Source organism: Panthera uncia, chromosome A2 (assembly GCF_023721935.1).
Source record: "Panthera uncia isolate 11264 chromosome A2, Puncia_PCG_1.0, whole genome shotgun sequence".
NCBI classification, from domain to species: Eukaryota; Metazoa; Chordata; class Mammalia; order Carnivora; family Felidae; genus Panthera; species Panthera uncia.
This window is the reverse complement of record NC_064816.1, coordinates 11,789,623-11,816,258: the sequence shown is the minus strand read 5'-3', so window position 1 is coordinate 11,816,258 and position 26,636 is coordinate 11,789,623. Positions and strand designations below refer to the sequence as shown.

Below are 26,636 nucleotides of genomic sequence, written 5' to 3'. Positions count from 1 at the left end.
GAGGACAGCAAGAAGCCTGAGCAGAGCGCTAGGGTGGAGCCGGCCCTGCTGGACTTTACGGGACATCTGCATCCCAGCCTTCCTTTCCCGGCCCCCCCAAACCGCTCTGAGACTCTACAGTTCTGCCTCCAACTCCGACGTGCGCGTTCCCCACCCCCCCCCCCCCCCCACCCCCCCCCCCCCCCCCCCGCTCCGCGCCTCTACAGTCCCCCCCCCACCCCCGCCGTGCCCCTCCCCCCCCCCCCCCCCCCCCCCAATGCCAACCTAGCCTCCAACGCCCGCTGGGCCTCCTACAATTCAACTCAATTCTGATGCCGCTGACCCTGAGATAGCGTCACATCTCACGGGTTAAGGGCTCAGTCCCATAAAGGCTGCATCCTGCCCCCCTTCAGAAGCCAACTGAAAGCCAGGTTGTTATCCACGCTTCTGACCAACTGGTTATCAGTCAGAAGTTCCTACAAATCCCTCTTTGGGTCTAATTAGTTTGCAAGAGTGATTCACGGAACTTGGGAAACCAGTTTACTCACTCCATTTCCAGTTTCTTGTAAAACGATGTAACTCAGGAATGGCCAGATGGAGGAGACGTACAGGGCAGGGTATGTGGGAAGGGGCGCAGAGCTCCCATGCCCTCTGGGTGTGCCACCCCCCAACCCCCAGCACATCCATGTGTTCACCAATCCAGAATCTCTCTGAACTCCCTCCTTTTGGGTTTTTATGGGGGCTTCATAAAATACATATGACTGATTAAATCACTGGCCATTGGTGACTGTTTTTTTTTTTTTTTAATGTTTATTTTGAGAGGGACAGCAAGAAAGTGTGTCTGCGCAGGAGGGGAAGGGGCAGAGAGGGAAAGAGAGAATCCCAAGCAGGCTCTGGTGCTGTCAGAGCAGAGCCCAACATGGGGCTTGATCCCATGAACCACAAGATCATGACCCGAGCCCAAAATCAAGAGTTGGACACTTAACCAACTGAGTCACCCAAGCTGGTTTTGATTTCAACTTCCAGCTCCTCTCCCCTCCCCAAAGGTCAGGGGCACAGGGCTGAAGTTCCAACCCTTTAATCACAGGGCTGGCTCTCTTGGTAACCAGCCCCCATCCTTAGATGCCTTCCAAAAGCCACCTCATTAACATAACACAACCGTATTATCCTTATCACTTAGGAAATTCTTAAGGTTTTAGCAGTTCTGTGCCAGGAACAGGAGGAAAACCAAATATATATTTCTTACTATAAATCACAATATCACAGACCGCCCCCCCCCCCCCCCCCCCCCCCCCCCTGCGGGTAGATGTTTATGAACACGTGCTTATACCTGGTATGGATACAAATGCAGAAAGATTTGAGCTGGTGATACCAGTTCACCAACAAGGGGAAGAATCTGGTTTCCTATATTTGGGTATGGGGAGCTGAGCAGAAGGTGAGAAGAGGGCATGAAGAAAGTTAACTGTGGAAAGTTCCGGAATGTTCCATGTGAACGTAGAGGTATGAGGGGTCAGCAAACCTCTCCTATAAAGGGCCAGGTGATAAACAGTTTTGGTTTTGTGGGCTATACTGTGTCTCTGTTGCAAAGGCTCTGCTCTGCCTTTGTGAAAGGCAGCGTGAAAGCTACCACAGACTATAGGTAAATGAGGGAGCGTGGCTATGTGCCAATAAAACTTTATTTATAGAAACCGGCTCTGGCAGATTTAACTCGTGGGCTGGAGTTTGCCAATCCCTGGTATATACAAAAAGAAATTATACTTCAAATAAGGAAAATGATACTAATAACAAAAATGAAGCATTAGACGAAAAGAGCAAAGACAAGCACCTACGGAGTAGAACCAAAAGCAATAATAAAATGCGTCACAGTTTTGCCAAAACGGGGCAGATAACCACGCATGCTCCCCAGCAGCAAAAACCACCATGGTGGCCCTGGCTTGTTTCCTGTCGGGGAGACGCTTAAAAGAGACATAAGCCAAACCACAGCCAACACCTGCCATTATGTTCAGGAAGCCGCACCAGGAGGACAGGGGTGGAGGGGTGATAAAATTCCAGAGCTCTGGAAGCAGTACTAACTGCCTCGGGAAACTGCTCATGTGCTTTCATGAAGTTCCTCTGCAGGAACACATAGGGAGCGGGTGACTTCTCAGCTCTGGGGGGCCTCAGACTGGGCAGCTCCATTCTTCGGTATTGACAAGCAGCTCTTAAAATATCATTTTAAAATGTCACTCAGAGTCTGCCTGGAAGGCCAAACCCAAGTGCTTGAGCGGCGACAAAGCCACGAGATTTCTGGGCGTAGGGCAGGGGCGGGGGGGGGGGGTGGGAGCAGTGACCCATTTGCTTGGCTCTGGCTGATCTCAGGGCAAGAAACAGCACCAGCCTCCTCTTTCCGGGAATGATTGAGAAAGCCAGCAGGAGATTGCTTCCCTGCCTGCCAGCCGCCCTCGGTGTTGGTGCTGAATATAGTTGGGTTGATGTGTAAGTACAACGACATAATGTTACCAAAATAATATCTGCAGCCATTTAGGCATGAAACGTCTGTGACACCGACAGTGCTCTTTGCATGCAATCAACCTAAAACTTATTTTCCATGGGGGCAATTCTGCCCTGCCAGGGGGACACTTCGTGAGGCCTGGACACATTTTGGGTTATCCTGACTGCCTCAGGGACTCCTACCAGCACGCGACGGCTGAGACCCGGGCCGCTGCTTGACATCCTGCAGTGCGTAGGATGGCCCTTCCAGCAGAGAGTGATCTGGCCCCAGGTCGGTGGCGTGGAGGCACAGCCTTTGTCGCTGCGTGTTTCTGTCTGCGAGGTCTGAAGCCGACCCCCCACGTGCCTTATTCATCCTCTTGTCCCCTGTGTGATCCGCCCTGCCTTGTCTCCCTCCTGCTCCGGGTTCTGGCTTCAGCTCCTACCTTACCTTCAGGCCACTCTACTGACCTGGGCCCCCCCCACCCCAACTACTTCCCAAAACATCCTGAGGGAGGCCACACTGGGGACAGAAGCAGCCAGAGATTAGAGTCCTTGCTCTGTGGAGTTGCCCAGGGTGGGCCCACCTCCCTCACGGGCTCCCAGTAGCTTGGCCTCCAGACCACACCGCACCTTCCCTCATTCTTGCACCACTGGATCTCCCTACGATGCCCATTTTCCCAAGATCCCACCCCTGGCTCTCCCTTTCTCTCCCCTGTTGATGGGTGACTCTGATGTTCGCATCTGTGACCTTCTAGCCACCCGGCCTTGAAGGTGGCTCAGGATAGCTCGAGCCTTGACTGCTGGCTGGGGTGTAGGGGATGACTTCTGGGAGATCTTAGTCTGCCCCCCTCCCCCCTGGCCAAGCTGCATGCCCATTCCAGCTCACCCCCAGCTCAGGAGTGTCTGGTGACTTCCAGCCCAAGGCCCAAGGCGGCCTGTGTACCCAGACTTGGCCTGGACTTATCTGATCAGCATACTTCCCTCCAGAGTGTTCTATGCTGCTGCCCGAGACCCTCTCTCACCCAAGCCCCACCCCCTACCAGCTGCCAACCTTCCCCTCAACACACCAAAAGAACAAGCGGTCTTAGGACTGTCTGAAACACCTGCGTTCATGTAATGCAGACACAACCAGGCTTTTGGGCCCTGAGATCTGGGAACTGGATGGGCATCGGATAAAGACTCCCGGCCCAAACACTTCTCTTGCTGCAAATGCTCTGGCTCTCCTTTGTGGGTGGGCAACGCCAGCGACCTTCCTCCTTCCTCCCTATCCTGAGCCTCCTTCCTGCTGAGGCCCATGCCCTGAAGCGGGTCCCTGGAGGCCTGTCTTTGGCCACCCACTCCTTTCTCAAACCCTCATTCCTCCTGGCAAGCCCAGCTCCCCCCGTGGCTAACACACAAAGGGTAGGGATGAGCGCCTGGCCAGGAGGCACCCCAGCTGGTCATCTGCTCTTGGCCTCTCTCCCTGTGCTGCGTGCTGGGTCATGCAACCGGACAAACCCGAAGGCCCAGCAAGCCCTGGGGTCAAGAGGTCTTTGTGCTGCTTGTGCTCAGGTCTGCCCTGGATGCAATACCCTGGATGGCAGTCCACACCAGCACCCAGCTCCAGGCAGCCCTGTGCGGCTGCTTCTGACCCTGTCCCATTCTGACACCTTGGCTCCGGAAGCCCAACAGCATGCATAAGTGCTCTCGTCTGCTTCCGGAGGCCTTGGGCAGCTTGCCCTATGTGTTCACTGCCCCTGTTCTCTGACTGCCAGCCTCTTAGCAGGTGCAGCAGGCACACAGAGATGACAAACACAGACAGGCCGACCTAGGCGTGTCTACCTGTCCTACCCTGCCCTCCCAGGGGAGCCTGCACTTCCAGAGTAGGCTGCTGGCCAGGCTTTGCTTGCCTCCCGTTGGCATGGCTCGGTCAACCCTGAGAGTCTCCAGTGGGATCGCCTTCACGTGCGCCCCTCCCCTCTACCCTCCTGTCACTGATGGGGTAACGCTGGCCTGGCCGGGGAGGAAACCCAACTGCAGACTCAGCCGGTACAAAGGAACGGAGCCCCGAGGTAGCTGGTGAGGGAGAAACACAGTGCAGCCTCATCCGCAGGATGGAAGTGCTGCTCGGCCACAGAAAGAACGAAGCACTGACTCACGCTACAAGGTGGGTGAACCTCGGAAACACCGTGCCGAGTGAAAGAAGCCAGACACAAAAGGCCACACGGTGTAGGATTCCATTTATAGGAAACGTCCAGAGCAGGCAGATCCATAGAGACGGAAAGCAGACTGGTGGTTGCCAGGGGCCGGGGCAGGGGATGGGGAATGGCTGCTCATGGTGTATCTTTTAGGGGGGATGGAAATGTTCTGGAACTAGATAGAGGTGGTGGCTGTTCAACACGGTGAATGTACTGAATAGTACCGAACGGTACACTTGAAACGGGTGAATTATGTCTCAATAAAGCGCTTAAATAGAAACCCTAACTGCAGGGGTGCCTGGGTGGCTCAGTCAGTTAAGCGTCTGACTCTTGATTTTGGCTCAGGTCACGATCTCACGGTTTGTGAGTTTGAGCCCCACATCCGGCTCTGCGCTGACAGAGGGGAGCCTGCTTGGGATTCTCTTGCTCTCTCTCTGTTCCTCCCCTGCTCACTCGCTCTCTCTCTCTCAAAATAAATAAACTTAAAAAAAAAAAAAAGAAACCCTAACTGCAGAGGCATACACCTGTTTCTGGAACCTTCTATTGGGGTCACCCTGGCTGAGTGGCTTCACCTGCATGCCCTCACCACTGGGCTGGCCCATCCGTGCAATTGTGGGAATGAAGGATACGGTCTGGGCAGGTGTCCCTGAGAGCAAAGGGTAGAGAGGACGATGGCATGCAGTCCTGGGTGGGCTGAACTGGTGCTAATGGATGGTAGAAGGAACAGACACAGTAGTCCGGTGGGTGGAAGGGGGCTGGGAGGGGTCTGGAGTCACAGGAGACTGGGTTTGTGGGCCCCAAAGGGGGCTGGGGCTCAGGACCGAAGTGGGCATAGATGCCAGTCCCAGGACTGGCTCCTTCAGGGCCCCCGGAAGTGGGTGAGGGGCAGCAGTGAGCTCCAGGACCCCCTTGGTCCCACATCACGCTGAACCAGGTCACCGGCCTCCCATGGGTGTGCCAGATGGTTCAGGGTGTCACCATCTCTCAGCCAGGATCCTGTGTCTGCATGGGCCAGGCCGCGGTAGCCACATGAAGGTCCCGAACCCCAGCAAGTAGCGGCCTTTGGCTGCTTGGGAAAATGGCCTGGCCAGCAAGCATCCTTGTTTCATTTCTGCTTTCAAAATTAAAACTCTGTGTGCATCAGCAAATGCTGGTGGCAACTGTCACAGTTCAGGAAAGATGAAGAGAGCCGCCTCAGCTCTGATGCTGAGGTCTGTGGGCCCAGGGAGAGGAGCGTGCCTGGCTGGGCATGCTTTGTGGCCAGCCCAGTGGCCAACGCCTCAGTTGCCCGTGTCTAGAGTCGGCAGGTTCTCCGAGGGCACCCAGGGTGGGCAATGGACCCCAGCACACATGAAGGAGGACCCCGGGCCACTCACTGCCCTAGTGAGCCTGCCTTCTGCACCTTCGGTGTTTCTTTCTTTTTTCCTACCTTCAGTACATCTGAGCCGAAACAACAGTCCTGCACAAATGTCACGCTTCTAGAGGCAGTTTGGGGGCCGGGCTGCAGGGGGGCAGAGCACGGCCGAGTGACATCGTGTGAAATGGTGACAGTAAGTGACAGTAACAGTTAACTGCAGGGGCGGGCGGATCAGCTGATTGGAACCGGCTTTCCACAGTGCCCCCTTCCTGTTTTCTGGTCAGAATTGCATAGCGAGGCTGCAACCCACAAGTGGGGGGAGCGGCCTGGCGACACCCAAACCTCAAAACAACTCAACTTCTCCTTTCAGGGAGCTGAGAAAAAGTCCCAAAGGCTACAGGACGTGTCGATCTTTGGCCTTCTACAGCCCCTGGGGCTGAGGAAATCTCTCGTGAAGACAGAGACGTACCATGAACTCAGCCTCAGACTCAGGCCAGGTTCCAACCACGGTCCAGCCATGGCTGCCTGCGGTGTGGCCTGGGGAACCCAGACTGTAGCGGGTTGACTTGTGCCCCCTCAAAAGGTATGCCCGAGTCCTGATCCCTGGAGCCTGTGAAGGAGACCTTATTTGGAAATAGGGTTTCTGCAGATGTAATTAAAATAAGGATCTTGAGGTGAGATCATCCTGGGTTTGGGGTGGGTCCTAAATCCAGTGACAAGCATCCTTATACGAGGAAGTAAATTAGAGACACAGCGACACAGAGGGAAGAAGGCCATGTGAAGGCACAGGCAGAGAACGGAGAGGTGCTACCACAAGCCAAGGAACACCAAAGGACTATTGGTGGCCACCAGAGCCAGGAGAGGGCCAGGGACAGATTCTCCTTCAGAGCCTACAGAAGGAACCCACCAAGCCCACAACCTGATGGTGGACTTCTGACCTCCGGGACTGTGACAGAATTAATTCCTGCTTGTTTTAAGCGCACTCCCCCACCCCATCCCCACACCCCCGTTTGTGGCGCTTTGTGACGGCAGCCCCAGGACACTTGCACAGCAGCATGCCCCTCCGGGACCCTGTTTCCTCATCTTTAAAATGGGCAGAAGTGTTGTCAAGGACCCCAACAGATGGAAAGTGTACCCGAAGGCACAACAACAAATTATTCCTGTTATTAGAAAGTGACTCTTGGCGTTTTGCTCAGACTGGCTGGAACTTGTGAACAATTTCTCAACGGTCGGGGCTGGAAATAAACAGCTTGGTCTCGTGGGATCCGGAGCTGTGACTCTGAGACAGTTGTTCTCATCTGGGGGATAATCTGCCCCCATGGGACACTTAGTAATGTCTGGGGACATTTTCGGTTGTCACATCTGGGGGGAGACGGTGCCAGTGGCATCTGGGGGGCGGAGGCCGGGAGCACCGCTCGACAGCCCGCAGCGCACAGGATGACCCCTCCAGGCAATGACCTGGCCCCGGCCGCCGGTGGTGCTTTGGCCGAGAAAGCCCAGCTCTACACTACAACAATCTTCTCCCTTTCCAAACGGTCGCCCCAGGAAGCACGTTTATGGCCGTGACGTGGACTTGGCTCAAGCCTGTTTTGGAAGCCAGCGTGGGCACCGCCCTCCAGGAGCTCCTAACCGCTGGGGAAACTTGGCCTTGCTGGCTCACGCCGCCGAGGCTGGAGGGAGGCAGCAGGGCGGGGTCGGAGGCATCTGACTCATGAGGTGCAGACACCAGGCAAGGAGGGTGACTAACGGCCCTCGAAGAATGTGCCAGAATCCCTTGGGGCAACTGCAGGGGAAGAGCTCCCAGGACAACTGCTGCGCAAGGGCGGCCCTCAGAGAAGAAGGCACCGAGGCTGCCAGCTCTATGTCCAACAGGGGGTTGCTGTGGGGGGGCCTGTCTCCTGACCCGTCCATGTGCTGAGCCCTGTGGACGTAGCCTTCTTTGGAAACGGGGTCTTTGCTGACGTAATTAGTTAGGGTGAGGTCATCCTGGAGTCGGGTGGGCCCCAAATCCAACGACTGGTGTCTTTATCAGAAGGGACGGGCCATGTGACAACAGAGGCAGAGATCAGGGTGACGCGGCCACAAGCCAAGGAACGCCGGAGCCTCAGGCTCAGGAAGCTGGAAGAGGTGACGAAGGACCCTCTCCCAGAGCCTTGGGAGGGGCCGGGCCCTGCGTGACACCTTGCACTCAGACTTCCGTGAGAAATAGGCTTCCGTTGTTTTAAGCCACCCGGGTTTGCGGTAACTTGTTATGGCAGCCGCGGGACCTCACCCCGGTGCCGGGGATGGTCTTCAGCTAGAAAAGGAAATGGCACCGTGACGTCACTCCTGCCTCTTCACTGTGTTGCGTTGAGACCTCGGGGCTTGGCGTCCACACCAAACACGGGCAGATCTACCTGCCTGCCCGGTTCAGTGAGGGGTAAATGCTTGACTTGGCCAATGCCGCGTCTGCCCTCTTGTTTACGTACTTAACTTCTAACATCGCCAGTGGCCTGCTCCATTCTACCTGGGACCGCAGAGCCAGGCACTGCTGCTTTGGCCTGGAGTGCCTGTCGTGGCCACAGACTATCGCCACGAGGCCGCGGGATCACCGGGAGCTTCGCTGACACTAAGTTCTGGAGCTGGGATGGAGCCAGACCGACCGATGGACGCCCTTCGTAGCTCCCACGTCACACGAACCCTCCCTGCAGCACACAGGGTCCCAAACGATCTGCCCGTCACTCCCCTATCACCTCCCTGTCCTCACTGCCTCTTGCCCTGGCCCTTTCTTGTGCCCTCCAGGCCCCAACACGCCAGGCTCAGTCTAGCCTCCGAGGCTTTGTGCTGGCCGTGCCCTCCGTCTAGATGCCGTGTGGCTCACCTGACCTCCTTCTGGGCCCAGCTCAGCACCACCTCTCACCTACTGTCCCCTTAACCCTTCTTCCTTGGGCATGCCTGCCGTCCTGGCTGGCACTCAGCTCGCACACGAGGCCTGCTGTTTGTTTCGCTGCCTGCTGCCTCATTGCTGGGATGACCGCTCTGCGAGGGTAGGCTCTGTTGTCCATTTGGGCCACCACGCAGCCCAGTGCCTAGAACGGTGGCTGGCATGTGGCAGATGTGCGCGCAGAGTATTTGCAGAAGGAACAGATGATCCGAACAGAGGAGGCGACAACACGCGCAGGGTACACAGCTTTAAAAGGAAACACACGCGCTGTGGCTGATCCCTCAGTAGTTTTTAAAACGCTTGCACAAAAAACGATGGCTGATCTCTATGTTACGTGTATAGGAGAAGAAACAGGCCGGCTATACATGCTGGCACAGGGCCAGACTGTACAACCCCAATTAACTTCTTGCTGGTGATCTCGGACATCGTCAGGGAGGAAGAGGAACCGAAATGTGTTCGGCAGGCGTAGGCTAGATGCGCTGTCAGTGAATTTGCATGGCAGCAGAGTGGCTGTGTCAGGCCTTAGGCTTGGCGGGGAGGGAGGATCAACCAGAGGCTGGAGGTCAACACTTCAGGGTGGGTAGGCCCCCACCCCCCTACTCTGCGAAAGGAGGGTCTGGGGTCCTGTGGATGGACAGACTACAACACACCCAGATGGTGCGGTATCAGTCCGCAAGATGAAGAAACGAGCTCTTAAGCCACGAAGGAACCTCAAAATGTGTGTTACTAAGTGAAAGAAGCTGGTCTGGAAAGGCTACGGCCAGTACGAATCCAACTCTATGGCATCCAGGAAAAGGCAAAGCTATGGAGCCAGGAAAGGGATCAGGGGCTGCCAGGGCTGGGGGGAGGGATGAGTAGGCCAGAGGACTTGAGGGCAGTGGAGTTACTCTGGATGACGGGGTACTGGCACATAGTTGGTGACGCTGTGCCTTTGTCCAAACCCACAGAATACGCAACACCAAGAGTGAACCCCAGTATAAATAATGGACTTGAGTTAATAATCGTATGTCAACACTGGCTCATCTACTATAACAAATGTAACATGCTAATGTAAGACGTTAATAATAGGGAAAGTGGGGGCGCCTGGGTGGACGGTTAAGCGTCTGACTTCGGCTCAGGTCATGATCTCCCGGTTCAGGGGGTCAGGCCCCACGTCGGGCTCTGTGCCGACAGCTCAGGGCTCGGAGCCTGCTTCGGATTCTGTGTCTCCTTCCCTCTGCCCCTCCCCTGCTCATGCTCTGTTGCTCTCTGTCTCTCAAAATAAACTTAAAAAAAAAAATTTTTTTTTTTTTTCCAATTACAAGAAAAAAATAACGGGGAAAGTGTGGAGAGTGAGGGGATAAGTGGGCATTCTCTGTACTGTCTGGCTCAGTATTTCTATAAACCCAAACGCTCTAAGAACTATAACTTACATCGTTATATTTAATGAAACTTAATTATTTAGAAACACTTAATTCTGACACAATCTACTTAGAGGAAAAAAGAGCAGAGCCCTGAACTCCAAACCCACAGGCACAGACCCCCGGGCCCATGTGTTGTCCCAGCCCTCACCGGGTGACAAAAGTTACACCGTGATCTGAGACACGGATGCATCGGGCACCAAAACCCCAAGAGTGACGGGTGCTGGGTGGTCCTTGCCACTGCCCCTGCATCCAGAGGGCTCAGTCACAATGATGCACCAACGGCTTCTGTGGGGTCTGGCCAATGGAGACATCGGATGGAGGGTGGAGGGGGCTTCCTCACCCACCGCCTTTATGGTGATGCCAGGAGGCCCCCCTCTCTTGGCCTCACTGTCCCCTAGCCCCCCAGGCCCGCACCCTGCCTTGCCGGTTTCCTTCTGAACACAGGTTCCATTGCCGAAAACACCCTGTCACGAACTGTTCAGTTTGGACATGCCGTCCTTTTCTTTCTGGAACTGGAGTATAGATCACGGCCCGCCCGGTAGAGATTAACAGTGTATTAATCAGGCCCTTTATTCCCTACAAGCTGATGCTTTGATATCAGGAGGCCTGGCCGGCCCTGAAGGCACTGCCCCTCCCCTAGGCTAGCTAATTCTTGAGAGCAAAGGACTCACCCGTGAGTGTGCCTCGCCTAGGCAAGCCAACCATGCCAGGGCCCACGCGGCCACCACTTCTGTTACCAGGGCCACCTTCCCCCGCCCTGATCACCCCGGGGGCCGAGTACCAGACAAGCAGCGCAGCCCCTACCTCCCGGAGCCCCCGGAATTCTTCAGCCTGGCTAATTCTAAGCCTGCCCACCCCGGCTCCCCCGTTGCTTCCCGTGAAAACCACAACAGAGACCGTGCCCATGGTTTCCCCTCGCTCCGGCCCCGGTGCTTCCCGGCGTGGCCCCGCGTGGCCGGCTGACCACCCCCCCCCCCCCCGCCGCCCCATTTCCAGGACACCCGGAGTATAAGAAACGGTCTTCTCCACGGCAGTGGTCCCAGCGCAGCTGGACGGGAGTAACACCCACGCGTTAGCAAGAGCGACACCTCACCTCCAGCACGGGGCCGGCGCCCAGGATGGTCCTCTCGACGCCGCTGGCGTAGCCCTTCTGGCTGAGCGCGGTGAGGCAGTGGATCAGGAAGTTGGTGCTCTGCGTCTTGCCCGAGCCGCTCTCGCCCGAGATCACGATGCACTGATTGACGTGCTTCCGGAGCATGGCGTAGTAGGCCACGTCGGCCAGCGCGAACACGTGCGGCTCCAGCTTGCCCAGCTGCTGGTTCTCGTACATCTTCACGTACTTGGGGTTGTAGATGGGGAGGAACTTGAAGGGATTGACGGCCACCAGGATGCTCCCCGCGTACGTGTAGATCTTCTGCTGTAGGAAGCGGTGCCTGAGGTTCTTCAGGAGGTTCTCCTCGGTCAGCTCGGGGAGGTTGCACAGGTCGTCAAAGTCCGCCTGCGGCCGGGGCAGGAGGCCGCGCTCCACCAGGCGCCGCGTGGCTGTGGCCTGGGACACCAGCTGCATGTGCACGTACTGGATGGTGCCGTCCGCGTTGCGCTCCTGCAGCAGGAAGTAGTAGCCGTCCTCCTGCGGGTGCTCGTCCTGCGCCCGCCGCGGCCACAGCAGCACGCGGTGCACGGGCGAGTCGTTGGCATCCAGCACCCACTCCTCCCCACCGGTCTCCTTCACCTCCACCAGCACGTAGCACTTGGTGCCATCCAGCTGGAGGCTGGCGATGGCATCCTGGATGACGTCGGACGTGGTGCTGTCCTTGGTGGCGGTCACGCGGCACGAGGCCTGGCTCTCGCTGGTGGCCAGCTGCGGGTAGATGTGCAGGTGGTAGGCCGCCTGCCCCCCGCGGCCGGAGCTGCCTGCCTCGTTCACACTCATCCTGCCGCTGGCCTGGCCTCAGCATGCCTCCCGGGCTCGGGGCGCGCGTCCTGGAGCTGGGAGGGAGAGGGTGGCACGGTCAGAGTGGCTGTGGTGGTGGAGGGGGGGACACGCACACCCAACCCCCGGCCGACAGTCTCAGACCCGCGGCCGGGATGGACTTCCCTGCCCCTAACGGGGCTCTCTCGAAAAGCAAGAAGGGGGCGCCTGGGTGGCTCAGCCGGTTGGAACGTCCGTCCGACTCTGACTCGGGTCACGATCTCGTGGGTTCATGAGTTCCAGCCCCGCATCCGGCTCGCTGAAGCTGTCAGCGCTGAGCCCGCTCTGGATCCTCTGTCCCCCTCTCTCTCTGCCCCTCCCTCCCCCGGCTCGCAGTCTCTCCAAAAAAAAAAAAAAAAATGCAAGAAGGGTAGAAGAGCCTCTGTCTGTCCTTAAATGTGACCCCTGATCCAAGGTTTGTGACTCTTGCAGAGTGACATCACCAGATTCCCCCCCCCCCCCCCCCCCCGTCCCCCAAGGTCAAACTCTTCCCCTGGAGTTTGCTTCATCCCGGTCCCTGTTCTTGCCCCCCACCCCGAGTCAGCATCTTAGACCCTCAAGTCCAATGGCCATAACTATCTCTCAGTTAAGCCCCTCTCGGCCCACATCCTTCCTGGCCTCTCCCCTCTGATAGAACCTCCCCAGAAGATCCCCAAGTTCCCCTGCGGGCCTTGGTTATGCCCCCAAAACACATGAGGGGCAGCAAGAGGCACGTTGGGTTGAGCAAGACTGAACCTGCCCCCAAACCTAGAGATTCCAAAACCCCACAGAGGAGGACTAAGGTGGGGACAGCCCCCCAAAACTCATTTGAGAGAACTGCTCAGACTGCATTTGCTTCTAGAACCCACAACCTCACTCTAATCATGACAGTACCATCAGACACACCTAGGCAGATCAGGGGCATCCTACAGGCCACCTGGCCAGTCTTCCCCAAGACTGCCGAGGTCTTAAGCAACACAGAAAGACGGAGGAACCATCCAGACAGGAGGAGACTGGGGACATGTGGCAACCAGGTGCAGTGGGTTCCCTGGACGGGGTCCTCAACCAGACAGAGGACATGAATGGAAGGACTGGTGACATCCACATAACATCAGGAGGTTGGTTAAAAGCCGTGTACCAACGTCCATTTCTTAGTGGTATAAACACGCCCCGATAATGTAAGATATTTACATTTGGGGAAGCTGGGGGAGGGGCATAGGGGGCTCTTGTACTGTCTCTGCAACTTTTCCGTAGATTTAAAATGACTCCAATAGAAAAAGTTTATTTAAAAAACAAAACGAAACCTCATTTGCTTCTTCGGACATCGCAGGAAAAAGAGACCATGCAGCCAACGCTGGCAACGGTTCACTTTGTGTCTTGGAGCGAGAGGCACGCACGCAGCATGGGTCACGGGTGGGCTCGGTGTGTGCCACGTAAGCGTAGCTGAGGATACGAAGATGAACCAGACCTTGGTTCAAAGCCCAGCGGGAGCAGCTGGTAGGCAAACAAATGTGAGTGCATCAGCCACGCCAGCGAGAAGTTACTATCCTCGAGAGCCAGAGAAGGCTTTAGCGGAGGGGCAACATCTAAGAGGGATTCTGAAGGATGAAGAGGAGTTCGTTCGACAGGAAGGCAAAAGGAGGGAGAAGGGTATGGAAGGCCCGCCCCTTGGTTTTGGAAATAAAGTTTCATTGGAATGTAGCCCATTCGTTTACACATCATCTACGGTCGTTTTTGGTGTAACAATCGAACTGAATAGTTGTGAAAGCCTGTAACCTTGAGGCCCGGAAAGCCAAACATACTTATTTTCCAGTCCTTTACAGAAAAAGGTAACTGAAAACAACAACAACAACAACAACAACAACAACAACAACAACAAAAATAGAAAAGAAAAAGTTTGCTGACCTGTACCCTAGAAGGAAGCATGACTCAGCACCCTGAGCTTGAGGGCCCGCTGGAGGCTGAGATGATTCGGACTCTGGGAAACCAAGTCCTGCAGCATGTGGGCAGGGCAGGGGAAGGAGAGGCCAAATAAAACTATACATTACGAAGCTGTTACAATAGTTCACGTGGCCAGCTGTAGCTAGTGGCAACAGGTAGGAAGGTCCGGGGTGGGGGGAGGCGGGAATATTTATTTTTTTAAACTTTCTCCAAAATAAAGCAATTTTGGTGAAATTTTCTCCCAGTTTCACAAGTGGCACGTGTACGCTAACAAAACCTGGATTGTTCTTTTTTTTTTTTTAAATTTTTTTTTTAACGTTTATTTATTTTTGAGACAGAGAGAGACAGAGCATGAACGGGGGAGGGTCAGAGAGAGAGGGAGACACAGAATCGGAAACAGACTCCAGGCTCTGAGCTGTCAGCACAGAGCCCGACGTGGGGCTCGAACTCACATACCGCAAGATTGTGACCTGAGCCGAAGTCGGACGCTTAACCGACTGAGCCACCCAGGCGCCCCCCTGGATTGTTCTTTATGCGGTATGTAGATACCTGTGAACGTTTCTCCGTGTCATAAAATACGCCTTGAAACATGATTTTTTTTTTTTTTAATTTGAGAGAGAGCGAGCGAGCAGGGGAAGGACAGAGGGAGAGAGGGAGAGAGGGAGAGAGAGAGAGAGAGAGAGAGAGAACACCTTAAGCAGGCCCTACGCTCACCGCAGAGCCTGCCACAGGGTTTGATCCCACAACCCTGGGAACCTCACCTGAGCCAAAATGAAGAGTGGGATGCTCAACCAACTGAGCCACCCAGGAGCCTGCAACATGATTTTTAATGATGTCGCTGTACATAGAGAAATTGTGAAGCATGTGATCCTTCTGTTACCAACGGGCAGCTGGTTTCTGATTTCCTGGACACACATCTTTATGCGTAACTCTGAGCATCTCCCTGGGATTGATGCATTTATGCAGGGTTAGCAGATAAATAGATACCAACATTGCTAAGGGTCTTCAAACAGCCACAGTATACTGCAGAGACTGTATTAGATTACGTGACCCATCTAGTTTGGACCTCACGTGGCAATTTCTTTAGAAGTTAGTTATACAACTAGCATGTGACCCAGCAGTTCCCCTCCTAGCAGTCACTCAAGAGAAACGAAGCAGATTCCCCTAGAGGGACTGGACACGAATGTGCTTTGTGGCATCGTTTCTAAGAGCTCCGAACCGGAAACAACCCGAATGTTTATCGACCAGCGAATGGACGAACAAACCGGCCGCGCAATGAAACGCTACTCGGCCACGAGGCGGGACCAACCTCTAATCCTCGGAACAGCATGGAACAACACGGAACAATCTCAGGATCTGTGTGCTGAGAGAAAGAAAGAAGACAACCAAAAAAAATACGCACAGACCCAACAGTTCCGCTCCTAGGTACAGACCTGGTGTTCAAAGAAACACTCGTACACGCATGTTCACGGCAGCACGATTCACAACAGCCGAAAGGTGGAAACGACCCAAGGGTCCAACAGCTGACGAGTGAACAGAATGTGGTCCATCCACACAGTGGAATACTACTCAGCCATAAAAAGGAACGAAGCCCCGATACATGCCACGATATGGATGAGCCTTGGAAAACACTGTTGAAAGAAGCCAGACACGAAAGGCTGCACAGTGTATGATCCCATTTATTTTTATTTTTTTTGTGTGATCCCATTTAAATGAAACATCCAGAGCGGCAAATCCATCGAGGCAGGAAGCAGATCGGTGGTTGCCAGAGGCCGGAGGCAGACAGGTGGAGGAAAGAGGAAGTGACTGCTTAAAGGGGAGGGGGTTTCCTTTCAGGGAATGAAATTGTTCGGCAGCCAGAGAGAGGTGAAAGTTGCACAACGCTGACGATATACTAACCACCGCTGAATTGTACACTTCAAAATGGTGAATTCTACGTTATGTGAATTTCACCTCTGTAAAGGTTTTTTTTTTTTTTTTTAAGGTTATTTATCTTTAATCTCTACAGCCAATGTGGGGCTCACACTCACAACCCCGAGATCAAGAGTCGTACGTTCTTCTGACTGAGCCAGTGAGGCGCCTGCAAATTCAATACAGTTGTAAAAAGAGTGTATACAGTATGATTCCACATATATATAATTCTAGAAAACGCAGACTATAGAGACAGAAAGTCGATCAGTGGCTGCTTGGGGGGGAGGGGGCAGGTTGGGACAACAAAGGAGCCCAGGGAGACTTTTGGGGTGATGAATGTGTTTACTATCTTGGTTGTGGTAGTGGGCTCATGAGTGTTTACGTGTGCCACAACTCTCTAAATTGCACGCTTTAAAGAAGTATAGTTTACAGTATATCGGCTGCAGTTAATAAAGCTCTTTTTAAAATATATATATTGTTGCGGCCCCTGGCTGGCTCAGTCGGTTAGGTGTCCGACTTCGGCCCAGGTCACGATCTCACAGTTCGTGGGTTCGAGCCCCGCGTCGGGCTCTGTGCTGACAGCTCAGAGCCTGGAGCCTGCTTTGGATTTTGTGTCTCCCTCTCTCTGCCCCTTCCCTGCTCATACTCTGTCACTTTCTCTCCCAAAAATAAATAAAACATTAAAAAAATTAAAAAATAAAAAAAGGAAGGGCACCCGGGTGGCTCAGTTGGTTAAGTGTCCAACTTCTGCTCAGGTCATGATCTCACAGTTTGTGGGTTCAAGCCCCGTGTCGGGCTCTGTGCTGACAGCTCAGAGCCTGCAGCCTGCTTCAGATTCTGTCTCTCTCTTCCTCTCTGCCCCTCCCTAGCTCATGCTCTGTCTCTCTCTCAAAAACAAACGTTAAAAAAATTAAAAAAAATATATATTATTATTTAAGTTTATTTATTTGGAGAGAGAGTGGGGGAGGGGCAGAGGGAGAGAGAATCCCAAGCAGGCTCCAGTGTCAGGTTGGAGCCCGACTCGGGGCTTGAATTCACAAACTGTGAGATCATGGCCTGAGCCAAGACTGAGTTGGGAGCTTAACCGAGAGCCACCCAGGGGCCCCAATAACGCTCTAAAAATTACGTGGATTACAAAGGAACCCAGTCCCCCAGGAAAGCATCTTTTCAAAACTTCTTGCTTTCTTTCCAAAATGTCCAACCCGTGAGCCCCGTCACGGAGTTCCTCGGATGCCACAGTGGACAAGGGGTAGGGAACCTGTGTCAGGTGTTCAGAGTGCCAGCCGCCCTCCTGGCTGTCCCCCGATTGCAGGACATTTACAGGCAGCACTGCGCCCGCTGCGGAAGGTGGAGAGTGTACGAGCTTCAGGTCGCGGGTATGCACCTTAATCGCAGCCACGCGAACGCACACACGTGCTCATGAGCACACAACACGCACAGACACAGACACACATGGGCATGTACACTCTTCTATACGGACACACCCACACGCGTGCACACACACACCAAAGCACATGCACAAGCACGGACACACCCACGTGCAGTTTCATACGAACGCTCCTACACACACACACACGCACACACACACGCACAGAGCCAGGGCTTCAGGCACAGCTGGCCCCTTCTGGCACTTGTGCAGACACAGCTGATGTGTGCCACAACTTTGGGGGGGAGGTCCGGCTCACGGACTCGGGGCTCTGGACTGTCTCACGTCCAAGTGCAGGGATGTGGGTGGTGGAAAGGTCACACGGATGCACCTGCTTTCTCCTCCCAGCAGACACTGACCTAGGTGAGGAGGCATCAGAGCCCGCCGATGTCACCTCGGTCTTGCTCACGGGGCCTCCCTGCCTTGCCCTGGAGAGGGTCTGGTCAAAGCCAGAATGGGCTAAGGGCCGCATGGCCGGCTGCCCTCAGTGCCACCCCTTGTCCTCCAGAGCCAGTCAATCACCAGGTGCCGTCAGAGCCCCACAGGGGATGTTTGTAGCCCTGGGCCCCTTGGTGTGGGGAGCAGAAGACAACCGCATGCTCAGAGACTGGGGGCCATGCGGGCAGTCACAGGACCAGCTGATGTGTGCTCCACCCCTCCAGGCCAGGAGGAAGGAGATAAGACTCGCTCAGGGTAGCTGCTGACCACCAGGGCTGCAAGGAGGGGAGGGGTAGCCAAAGAGTAGGGGAGCGCGGGACAGATAGCATCTGGGGCCCCTTGCAGGAGTCCCCACAGGGCCCACCTGCCCCACGCAGGCCCACCACATCCACGTCCTGGGAAACTCCTCTGCCTTGGACCTGTCTTGGGGCCCTCCCTGTCCAGCCTGGCCTCACCTGGCCCTTTTCCCCAAGGAGCCCGCACTCTCCTTCCCCCCCTGCCCCTTCCCCGGTCATCTGGGGCAGGACCCTCCCATTGAAATGGCTCATGTGCCTGAAAACCAAAGACACTAATAAACCCTTTTCCAGCTTAGGGAAAAGCCTGGTTGCCTCCTCACTTCCACATGACTTGGAGCCAGCCCTTCCTACTCCCACCTGTCCCTCAAGCCACCATCCCCCCCGTCCCCCCACTGTAAAAATCGCAGTGCCTCTCCCCAAAGATGCCACCGAGCTCCCACCAGTCACATTGGCTGGCCACGGACTTCTCCTGGTTCTGCTCGCTTGCTCTGCAGCCCCCGGGGATGGAGGCATCATCTGCACCTGCTCTTGTGCAGGGGACCCCCCGCCCAGGCTCTGCCCCCTGGGGCCCGTCCACTCTGCTGCATGCTCCTAGGGGCCACACTCCACCCCCAGCCCACCACAGCCACCTCTCCTGGGCCCCAAACACCCAGAAGGCTTGTTCCCTACTCCCCCCCACCGCCACCCCCACATCCTCCCTGACCACATCCTGACTGCTGTCACCATGTCCCCAGAACTGTCCTCTTCTCATCAGCCAATCAGGAGGGACCCCCTGGCAGCACTGGTCTAGGTGTGCGTGTCCCAGCACAGAGTCCCTCGAAGGCACCCCACGGCCAGCCCTCAGAGCCCCTGGTCATCGGGCCTGATTCAACATGGCCACCCGTTGGTTTCTGGAAACACTCCAGCCACTGCCCACCCAACCAGAACCTTGCAGGGCTTCTCCAGGCCAATCAGGGACACGCTGCCCGAAGCCCCTGACCCCCAGCAGAAAGCCTAGTTCTCCTGGCCTGGGCTGTTTTCCTGTGAGACACCAGCCCCGCCTTCACCGCAGGCCTGGAGGGCCAGCCACCCACCCGCTCCCAGGCACCCTGCCCCCTCTTTCCCTCATCTGTACCTCAGATGAGGGGCTCGCCCCACCCTGGGGGCTGTCCTTGTCCCCTCAGGTCAGAAGGCTCCTTGAGCCCCTCCACCGGCTCTAGGACGGCTCTGCTCTCAGGGCAAAATCTCAGGGTCCCCAACAACACTGTGTCCCCAACAACAGAAGCACAGACCCAGAGTTCCCTTGTTCCTCCACGTGCTGTATCATTTCCCCTACAACACCGCGCTGGTCGGATTCGCTCTGCGTTCTCGCTTCGACGGCCCCCGATCCGATCCATTCTGCCCCAGCGACTTCCCGAGAGCCTCACCCAGGCGAGAGTACGGGTATGGGGTAATACGAGGGTGCTTGCCTCACAGCTTCCTCGCTGGCACCAAGTGTTAATATTTTTCTCAACCCACAGGCATCAGTGGGCACAAAAGAGCATCTTGTCATTGACATTCCTTCGGCTGTCAGGCGGGGCTTCAAAAAAAATTTTGTGTCGTGAGCAACTATTTTTCTGTTTCTGTTAAGTTGTTCACGTCCTTTGTCCATTTTGTTTGTTGTTGTTGTTGTTTTTTTTTTTCCTCCTGCTCATTGCTTTGGAACAGCTCTTTGTATAGGAAGGGTATTGATGGTTTGTCAGGGTCAAGGGCACTTGGCTTCCACTTCCGGTGTTTTGGGGATACAAATGTTGTATTTTCCAGGCAGTGGATCTGTGGGTCATTTCTTTCATGTCTGTTGTCTCGTCCTCTCCCAGGTCTGATTAACATGGAATCATACTTTTTGTCTGTACCCCTCTCCTTCCCTGGACTTATTCTTTATGTTGAAACTCTCATCCATCTGGAAATTATTTGGGTGGTGTGGGAGTTTTCCTAGGGCCGCTGTGATAAAGTACTACAGATGAGATGGTTTAAAACAACAGAAATTCATTGTCTCACGTTTCTGGATGAGTCCAAAATCAAGGTGTTGGCAGGCAGGGCTGGCTCCTTCTGGAAGCTCTGAGGGAGAATCCTTCCCATGCTTCCCCCCCTGCTTCTGGCAGCTTCTGCCAACTCTTAGCGTTCCTTGGCTTGTACGTGCGTCACTCTGATCTCCTCATCCATCATCACGTGGTCCTTTCCTGTCTCTGCATCCTCTCCTCTTCTTCTAGAGATGCCGGTTACTGGATTCAAGATGAGTTCATCCTGAAACCTTTAACTTATTATATCTGCCAAGATCTTATTTCCCATCAAGGTCACGTTCTGAGAGGTCCCAGGTGGATATGAATTTGTGGGGGACACAAGTCAACCCAGAATAGTGTGGGAGGTGAAATGGGGATCCAGATGATCTCTTTCCTTAAAGAATCCTCTCCCTTGGCCAGGGAGTCTCTTTAGTTTGTTAAATACAGTATATGAATTGTTTGACATGCGTGGGTCTGCTTCCGGGCTGTAGATGCCTGTGAGGTGCCATGTTGTTTTGATGAACACAGCTCCAAGGGACATTCTTAAATGATGACATCTCTCTTGGAGGGGGTAGGCCATTTTCTCTGGCTTCTGATCGCACCTTCCTCATTGAGTCTTAATGGAGCCTGAGATCTGGAAGTTGGTCACACTGTGGCTTGAAGGTCCTGGTCACAAGTGGATATGAAACCTGTGCCCCAAGAATCTCCAGCCTGTGCCCAGAACGAAAGGAAGTACGTCTGGGGCTGAGGGAGGGGGGACGGCTCAGCCAACCGGTGACCGCAGGCTGCAGCCACGTTGGGGGCAGCAGGTCCCGAAAACTTGCGTGTTCACCCTTACTCTGAACTGTAACGCCGTTCTACCCTCCAGGTGATGCTCACTGAAGCACTCGCAAGTGTGAGAAGGGGGAAGTGAGACCCATCTCTCCGCACTGATTCGATCTGTCTACCCGGGGCCTTCACAGGAGAGATGTGCCCTCATCACCGGATGGAAATCGAGCTGCCAGGTGAGAAAACTGGCCCCTGGAAGAGCCAAATGGTGGAAGCAAAATGCCCGTCGAAGCATGAGTGGAGAAATAAAATGCGGTCTATTCACCCGGTGGAACATTACTCAGCCATAAACAGGAACAAGCATTGGCAGGCACTACAACGTGGGTGGGCCTTAAGAACGTCGCGCTCAGTGAAAGCAGCCAGACACAAAAGGCCACACGCTGTGAGATTCCGTCTACGTGAAATGTCCAGAACAGGCAAACCCACAGAGACGGCAGAAGGCAGAGCGGCAGTTGCCAGGGGCCAAGGGAGGGATGCTTCCTTCCGGGGGAGACGGAAATGGTCCACGACTAGACAGAGGTGGGGGTTGCACGACATGTCCACTCGACGTAGCTAACACGAATCCTCATGTTACGTGCACTTTACCACAGTTAAGAGAGATTCCTGCTGAAAAACCCGAGCCGTGGAAAATTCAAGGGCTTTGCAAACACCACACGGGGTATACTTTCTGCACTGTGAAAAGACGTGGACCTCAATTCAGGGCCTTTCTCTTATATTCTTGGAGGAAGGAGGTGCAGGCAAAGTGGTGGTGGGGGGGGCACACAACCAAAACTCAGGCCCTGATTGGGGGCGGGGGGAGTGGGACAAATGTGAATGAGCTGCTCTCAAGGCCCGGCCAAGGCCCCGTGCTCAAAAATGCAAGGTTCTGCCTATCAGCTTGGCGAATAATTCGGAATTTGCTGGAAAATAAGGCGGACAGGGCCTCCAGAAAGTGTAGTGTAGCTGCTTCGTTTATATAAGGCCATAATTTGCAGCCACATGTTTATCAGATGAAATCACTCTCCAGCTAAAAGGAGAAGGCCAGCATTACAGCAGGATCATTTAGGAAACGCCACTTAACAACTCTGGGCGCCTCCATTTTCCAATGCTCGCTTCCTGGAGCCTGTGGAGGCTTTTTAAGAAGAGATGATCACGTGAAATTATCTTCAAGATGGACACGCTGAGAAACAGGCACAAACTGAGCATGTTTCTCAGGTGTGGCGGCTCGGAGCTGGAGGATGGCTTAAGGTTTACGTAGGGGTGATGCGGCCACAAGCCGAGGAACGCCAGGAAGCTCCCAGAGGCTGGAAGAGGCAGGGAAGGAAGGATCCCCCTGTCCCCCTGGCCTCTGGATCCTTTGGAGGAAGCAGGTCCCCACTGATGTCTGGATTCTGGACTTCTGGACTCCAGAACTTCAAGAGAATAAATTCCTTAATTTTTTTTAAATGTTTATTTATTTTTGAGAGAGAGACAGAGACAGAGACTAAGCAGGGGAAGGATAGAGAGTGACTCAGAATCTGAAGCAGGCTGCAGGCTCTGAGCTGTCAGCACAGAGCCCAACGCGGGGCTCGAACCCACGAACGTGAGATCATGACCTGAGCCGAAGTAGGACACTTAACTGACTGGGCCACCCACGCACCCCATTAATTTTTTTTTAATGTTTATTCATTTTTGAGAGATGGAGCATGAGTGGGGGAGAGGCAGAGAGAGTGACTCAGAATCTGAAGCAGGCTGCAAGCTCTGAGCTGTCAGCACAGAGCCCAATGCGGGGCTCGAACCCACGAACTGTGAGATCATGACCTGAGCCGAAGTCAGACACTTAACTGACTGAGCCACCCAGGCAGCCCAAGAGAATACATTTCTATTCTTTAAGCCACTGGGTTTGTGGTACCTCAGACCACAGTTTACGGCAGCCCCAGAACACGAATCCAGGTGCCCAGGGCAGAAGATACCAGATGCTCCGAGCAAGGCCCTGATCCAGAAGGACCACTGCCTTTCTTCCGTCTGCTCTGAATACCCCCTCCCCGGCCCCCCCCAGAAACCCATCCCAAATGCTCTCTCACAACTGTCCCTTTCTTCCCTAAGTCCTGTGCTCCAACCTTCCAGTCTGGACCAACCGGTCTGAGCCCTGGAGAGAGCCCCTCCCTCAGGCATATGCTGGGCCATTATGTTCTATTCTATTGGTTCAGCTGCCCTCGGGGCTGACACAGGCTGTTTGCTCTCCCTGGGGTCTGTGACTACCTCTCCCACCCCCTCTGAAAAAGAACACGCTGTCTTTTTCCAATGTCCCGCTCGTCAACAAGTGTTTCTCCAGATGTGGATATGCAGAGGTGAAGGAGGCCAAAGGGATCTGGCCTTTAGGGAGGCTGATGACAAACCAACCTATGAGCAAAGAGGCATTTCCAACAGGGACAGCTCTCGGGAAAGGAAAAATCTCGCGTGGTATTACACCGGTGGTTCTCACCCAAGGGCAATGCTGCGCTGCCCCAGCGGACACGTGCGTCTCCGATTGGAGGCTGGAGACGTTTTGGTCGCCACCACTGGGGGAGGGGGGAGGTACCAGGGCATGTGGTGGATGGAGGCCAGGGATGCCGCTCAACATCCTACCGTGTACAGGATGGCCCCCACTGTGAAGAATGATCCGGCCCCCGGACATCAGCAGTGCGGCCACGGGGACAGAAACTGACCAGGGCAGGGTAGTCATCCTGGATGAACCAGGAGGCAGAGAAGCACTCATCGGAGATGGTTGCTGATGCCTGTGCAGTGGGAGGGGGCACACGGACTGAGCTCCTGGGGAGGGCCGCCTAGGCGAGGGCGGTGAGCGCCAAGGGCAGGGGCAGCTGGGGCTGGTCTCAGAACAAGGAGACCAGTGTGGCCAGCAGGGCTGAGGCTGGAGGGGGAAGGGCTGAGGTCAGGAAGGTCAGATCCCGCAGGGCCTTGCGAACGTGGGACGGGACGGATGGAGTTTCAATTTTCATGCAAGTCTGATGGGGAGCCTGGCTGGTTGGAAGCAGTGAGAACCAGGACAAGAGTGACATCTGGAAGGGGTCAGCTAGGCTGTATGTGGCAGGTGGACTGTGGGATGGGGGCGGGGGGGGGGAGTTGCTGGTCCACAGCTCCAGCAGGTGTCTGGGGCTAGGAGGGAGGGGATTGCTGGTGGCTGTGGTCGGGCCATAGCCTGACACAGGACAGTTCCGGTTACAGGGGGAAGTAAGACAGGCTTTCAAGGTCCTGTGGGGACCCGCGCTTCAGATCCTTCCCTGGTGACCAGTGGGCTCCCTAAATGGAGACTCGGAAGGCTCCCAGGGAAGAAGGCTGAGATGGGCCGAAGAGACCCCTTTGGGGGTCCCTCTCCAAATCACACAGTCCCCCTGCCGCCATGCCCAGGCAGAAACACACAAAAGCCCTGCTTGAGACCTTGGCTGAGAGGCCCCTGGAAAAGGAGGGGCCGCACCCTGCCCCACTCTGCTCTTATTTTTTTTTTTTTTTCAACGTTTTTTATTTATTTTTGGGACAGAGAGAGACAGAGCATGAACGGGGGAGGGGCAGAGAGGGAGGGAGACACAGAATCGGAAACAGGCTCCAGGCTCCGAGCCATCAGCCCAGAGCCTGACGCGGGGCTCGAACTCACAGACCGCGAGATCGTGACCTGGCTGAAGTCGGACGCTTAACCGACTGCGCCACCCAGGCGCCCCCCCACTCTGCTCTTAAAGGCAGTCTGGATCCTCACGGACCTCAGGCGGGGCTCGAGGGGCTTCTGTGCCAGCCCCTCAAAAGGGACAGAGTGGGCCCACTCCTCGGCCTAAGTGCCCCGTATGGGTCAGTCACTTGGGCCCGTGGGAATCCCCCGACTCGGGGCCAAGTCCCTGTGCAGCCCCCTGTCGCAGTGGGGACACTTGGCCTGGGGAGCAAGTCCTGCCCCACTGGTGGCCCACAGAGCCATTAGCCTCCGGGAACCTGGAACAAAGCAGCTCCTCACTTAACCTCTCCAAAGACTCAGACGAGCTGTTGCTGTCCCCTCAAAATCCACATCGCCTGCCACCAGGAGCCCCGCTTGGGTCTGGTTTCTTCAACGACACACCCCCTTCAACTCGATCCTTCCGGCGGCCCACTGGTTTTCGCTTCAAAATGGCATTTTGTTCTGATAAAACTCTTCCTTTGAACACGACTTACTGGTGTAGAATCCACATATCACGCGGCTCACGCGTTGGGAGTGCCTGGGACAGCAGTCTGTACTATGGTCAGACGCCTGCCATCACCACCCCATCCGCTTCAGAACATTCCCACCCGAGAGAGAGACCATGGATCCTTTGTCCTGCCAACAAGACCCTCGAGCCCCATCCTTGTTTTCTGTTCCCGTGGAACTGGCTTCGTTACTGATCAGCAACCACACTGGCCCCTCCCTGTGTGTGGCTGCAGGGCGGGCAGCCTCCAGAGTCGCCTCCTCTCCTCCACCTGTGACCCAGGGCCTCGTGGCCTTCATCTGGGCAAGGGCTCCTCCTGGTCACAAAGTCCATCCCCTGGCCCAGTTTCTGCCGTGATGATCCTGGTTACACTTCTGGACCCAGTGATATGTCCCAGGCAGCCCACAGCCCAGGGTTTTGCCTTGTCAGCATCTTTGGTGACAGCCCCCAACTGGCTCCCCTCCCAGCCTATCTACGCATCACCACAGGGCAGGGGCAAAGGTGTCCCTGTGGGCCAGTCACAGGTTTGACACACAGTGTCTCAGCCACCTCTTCTTGTCCTGGAGCTCAGCATTCTTTCAGACCCTCCTCTCTCCCAGGCCAACTGTGGCCCCGGGGGACATCTGGCAATGACAGGAGACATACCTTTGTGATTGTTCCCACCCGGGGAAGGGGGAGCTGCTGGCATCCAGGGGGGTAGAGACCAGGGATGCTGCCCGGTACCCTACAAGGCACAGAACAGTCCCCACCACAGAGAATGACCCGGCCCTACATGTCAGCAGTGCTGAGGTCAAGAAACACTGTGTTCATCAGTTGGAAAAAAATATTGATTTAGGTCCCTAACTCATAGACACACCAGAATAAATTCCTGGGGACTTAGATGGTACAAGCCAGGGTGATCCCTCCTAAGGATCGCTTTTTGCTGAATGATTTTCAGATCTTCCAGAAACTTTTTTTGTCCAATTATCTATGGCAACGGGCTGGTCCCAAAGTCATTTTGGTTCAGCAACAGAGTCGTTTTTAGATCCCCCTCCCGTGACCATGGCAACAACGGGGCCAGATTCCCTCCTGGCATCTGTGAGATACCTCCTCTCTCCCTCCCCACTTGGTGCATTTACATGAACGCAGCATCCTAGGACCTCTATTAATTAACTGAAATTAATTAATGTGTTAATTTTTTTTTTTTGAGAGAGAGATAGAGAGTGAGCCAGGGAGGGGCAGAGAGAGAGGGAGACAAATCCCAAGATGTGGGCCTCAAACTCGCGAACCGTGAGATCACGACCTGAGGCGAAATCAAGAGTAGATGCTTAACCGACTGAGCCACCCAGGCGCCCCTAGTAACATAATGACAGA

The 26,636-nt window shown here is 55.0% G+C and overlaps 1 protein-coding gene and 1 long non-coding RNA gene across 9 annotated transcripts in view; one reads left to right on the top strand and one right to left on the bottom strand.

Moving 5' to 3' along the window:
• MYO9B (myosin IXB) overlaps nt 1-26,636 on the bottom strand; it is a 91,688-nt gene that overhangs the window by 58,690 nt on the left and 6,362 nt on the right. For 7 of the 8 annotated variants that reach the window (XM_049640156.1, XM_049640159.1, XM_049640162.1 and 4 more), the window contains exon 2: nt 11,405-12,300. In XM_049640156.1, the coding sequence (XP_049496113.1) occupies nt 11,405-12,244 (840 nt within the window). In that variant the 5' untranslated portion in view covers nt 12,245-12,300. Of the gene's footprint in view, nt 1-11,404; nt 12,301-14,167; nt 16,971-26,636 lie in introns of those variants that run through there. The other variant, XM_049640157.1, reaches the window with a different exon arrangement.
• On the top strand, nt 4,217-10,201 carry LOC125929197 (uncharacterized). The gene is made up of 2 exons (XR_007459822.1): nt 4,217-4,597; nt 6,356-10,201. It is a non-coding gene; the product is annotated as an uncharacterized LOC125929197 (long non-coding RNA).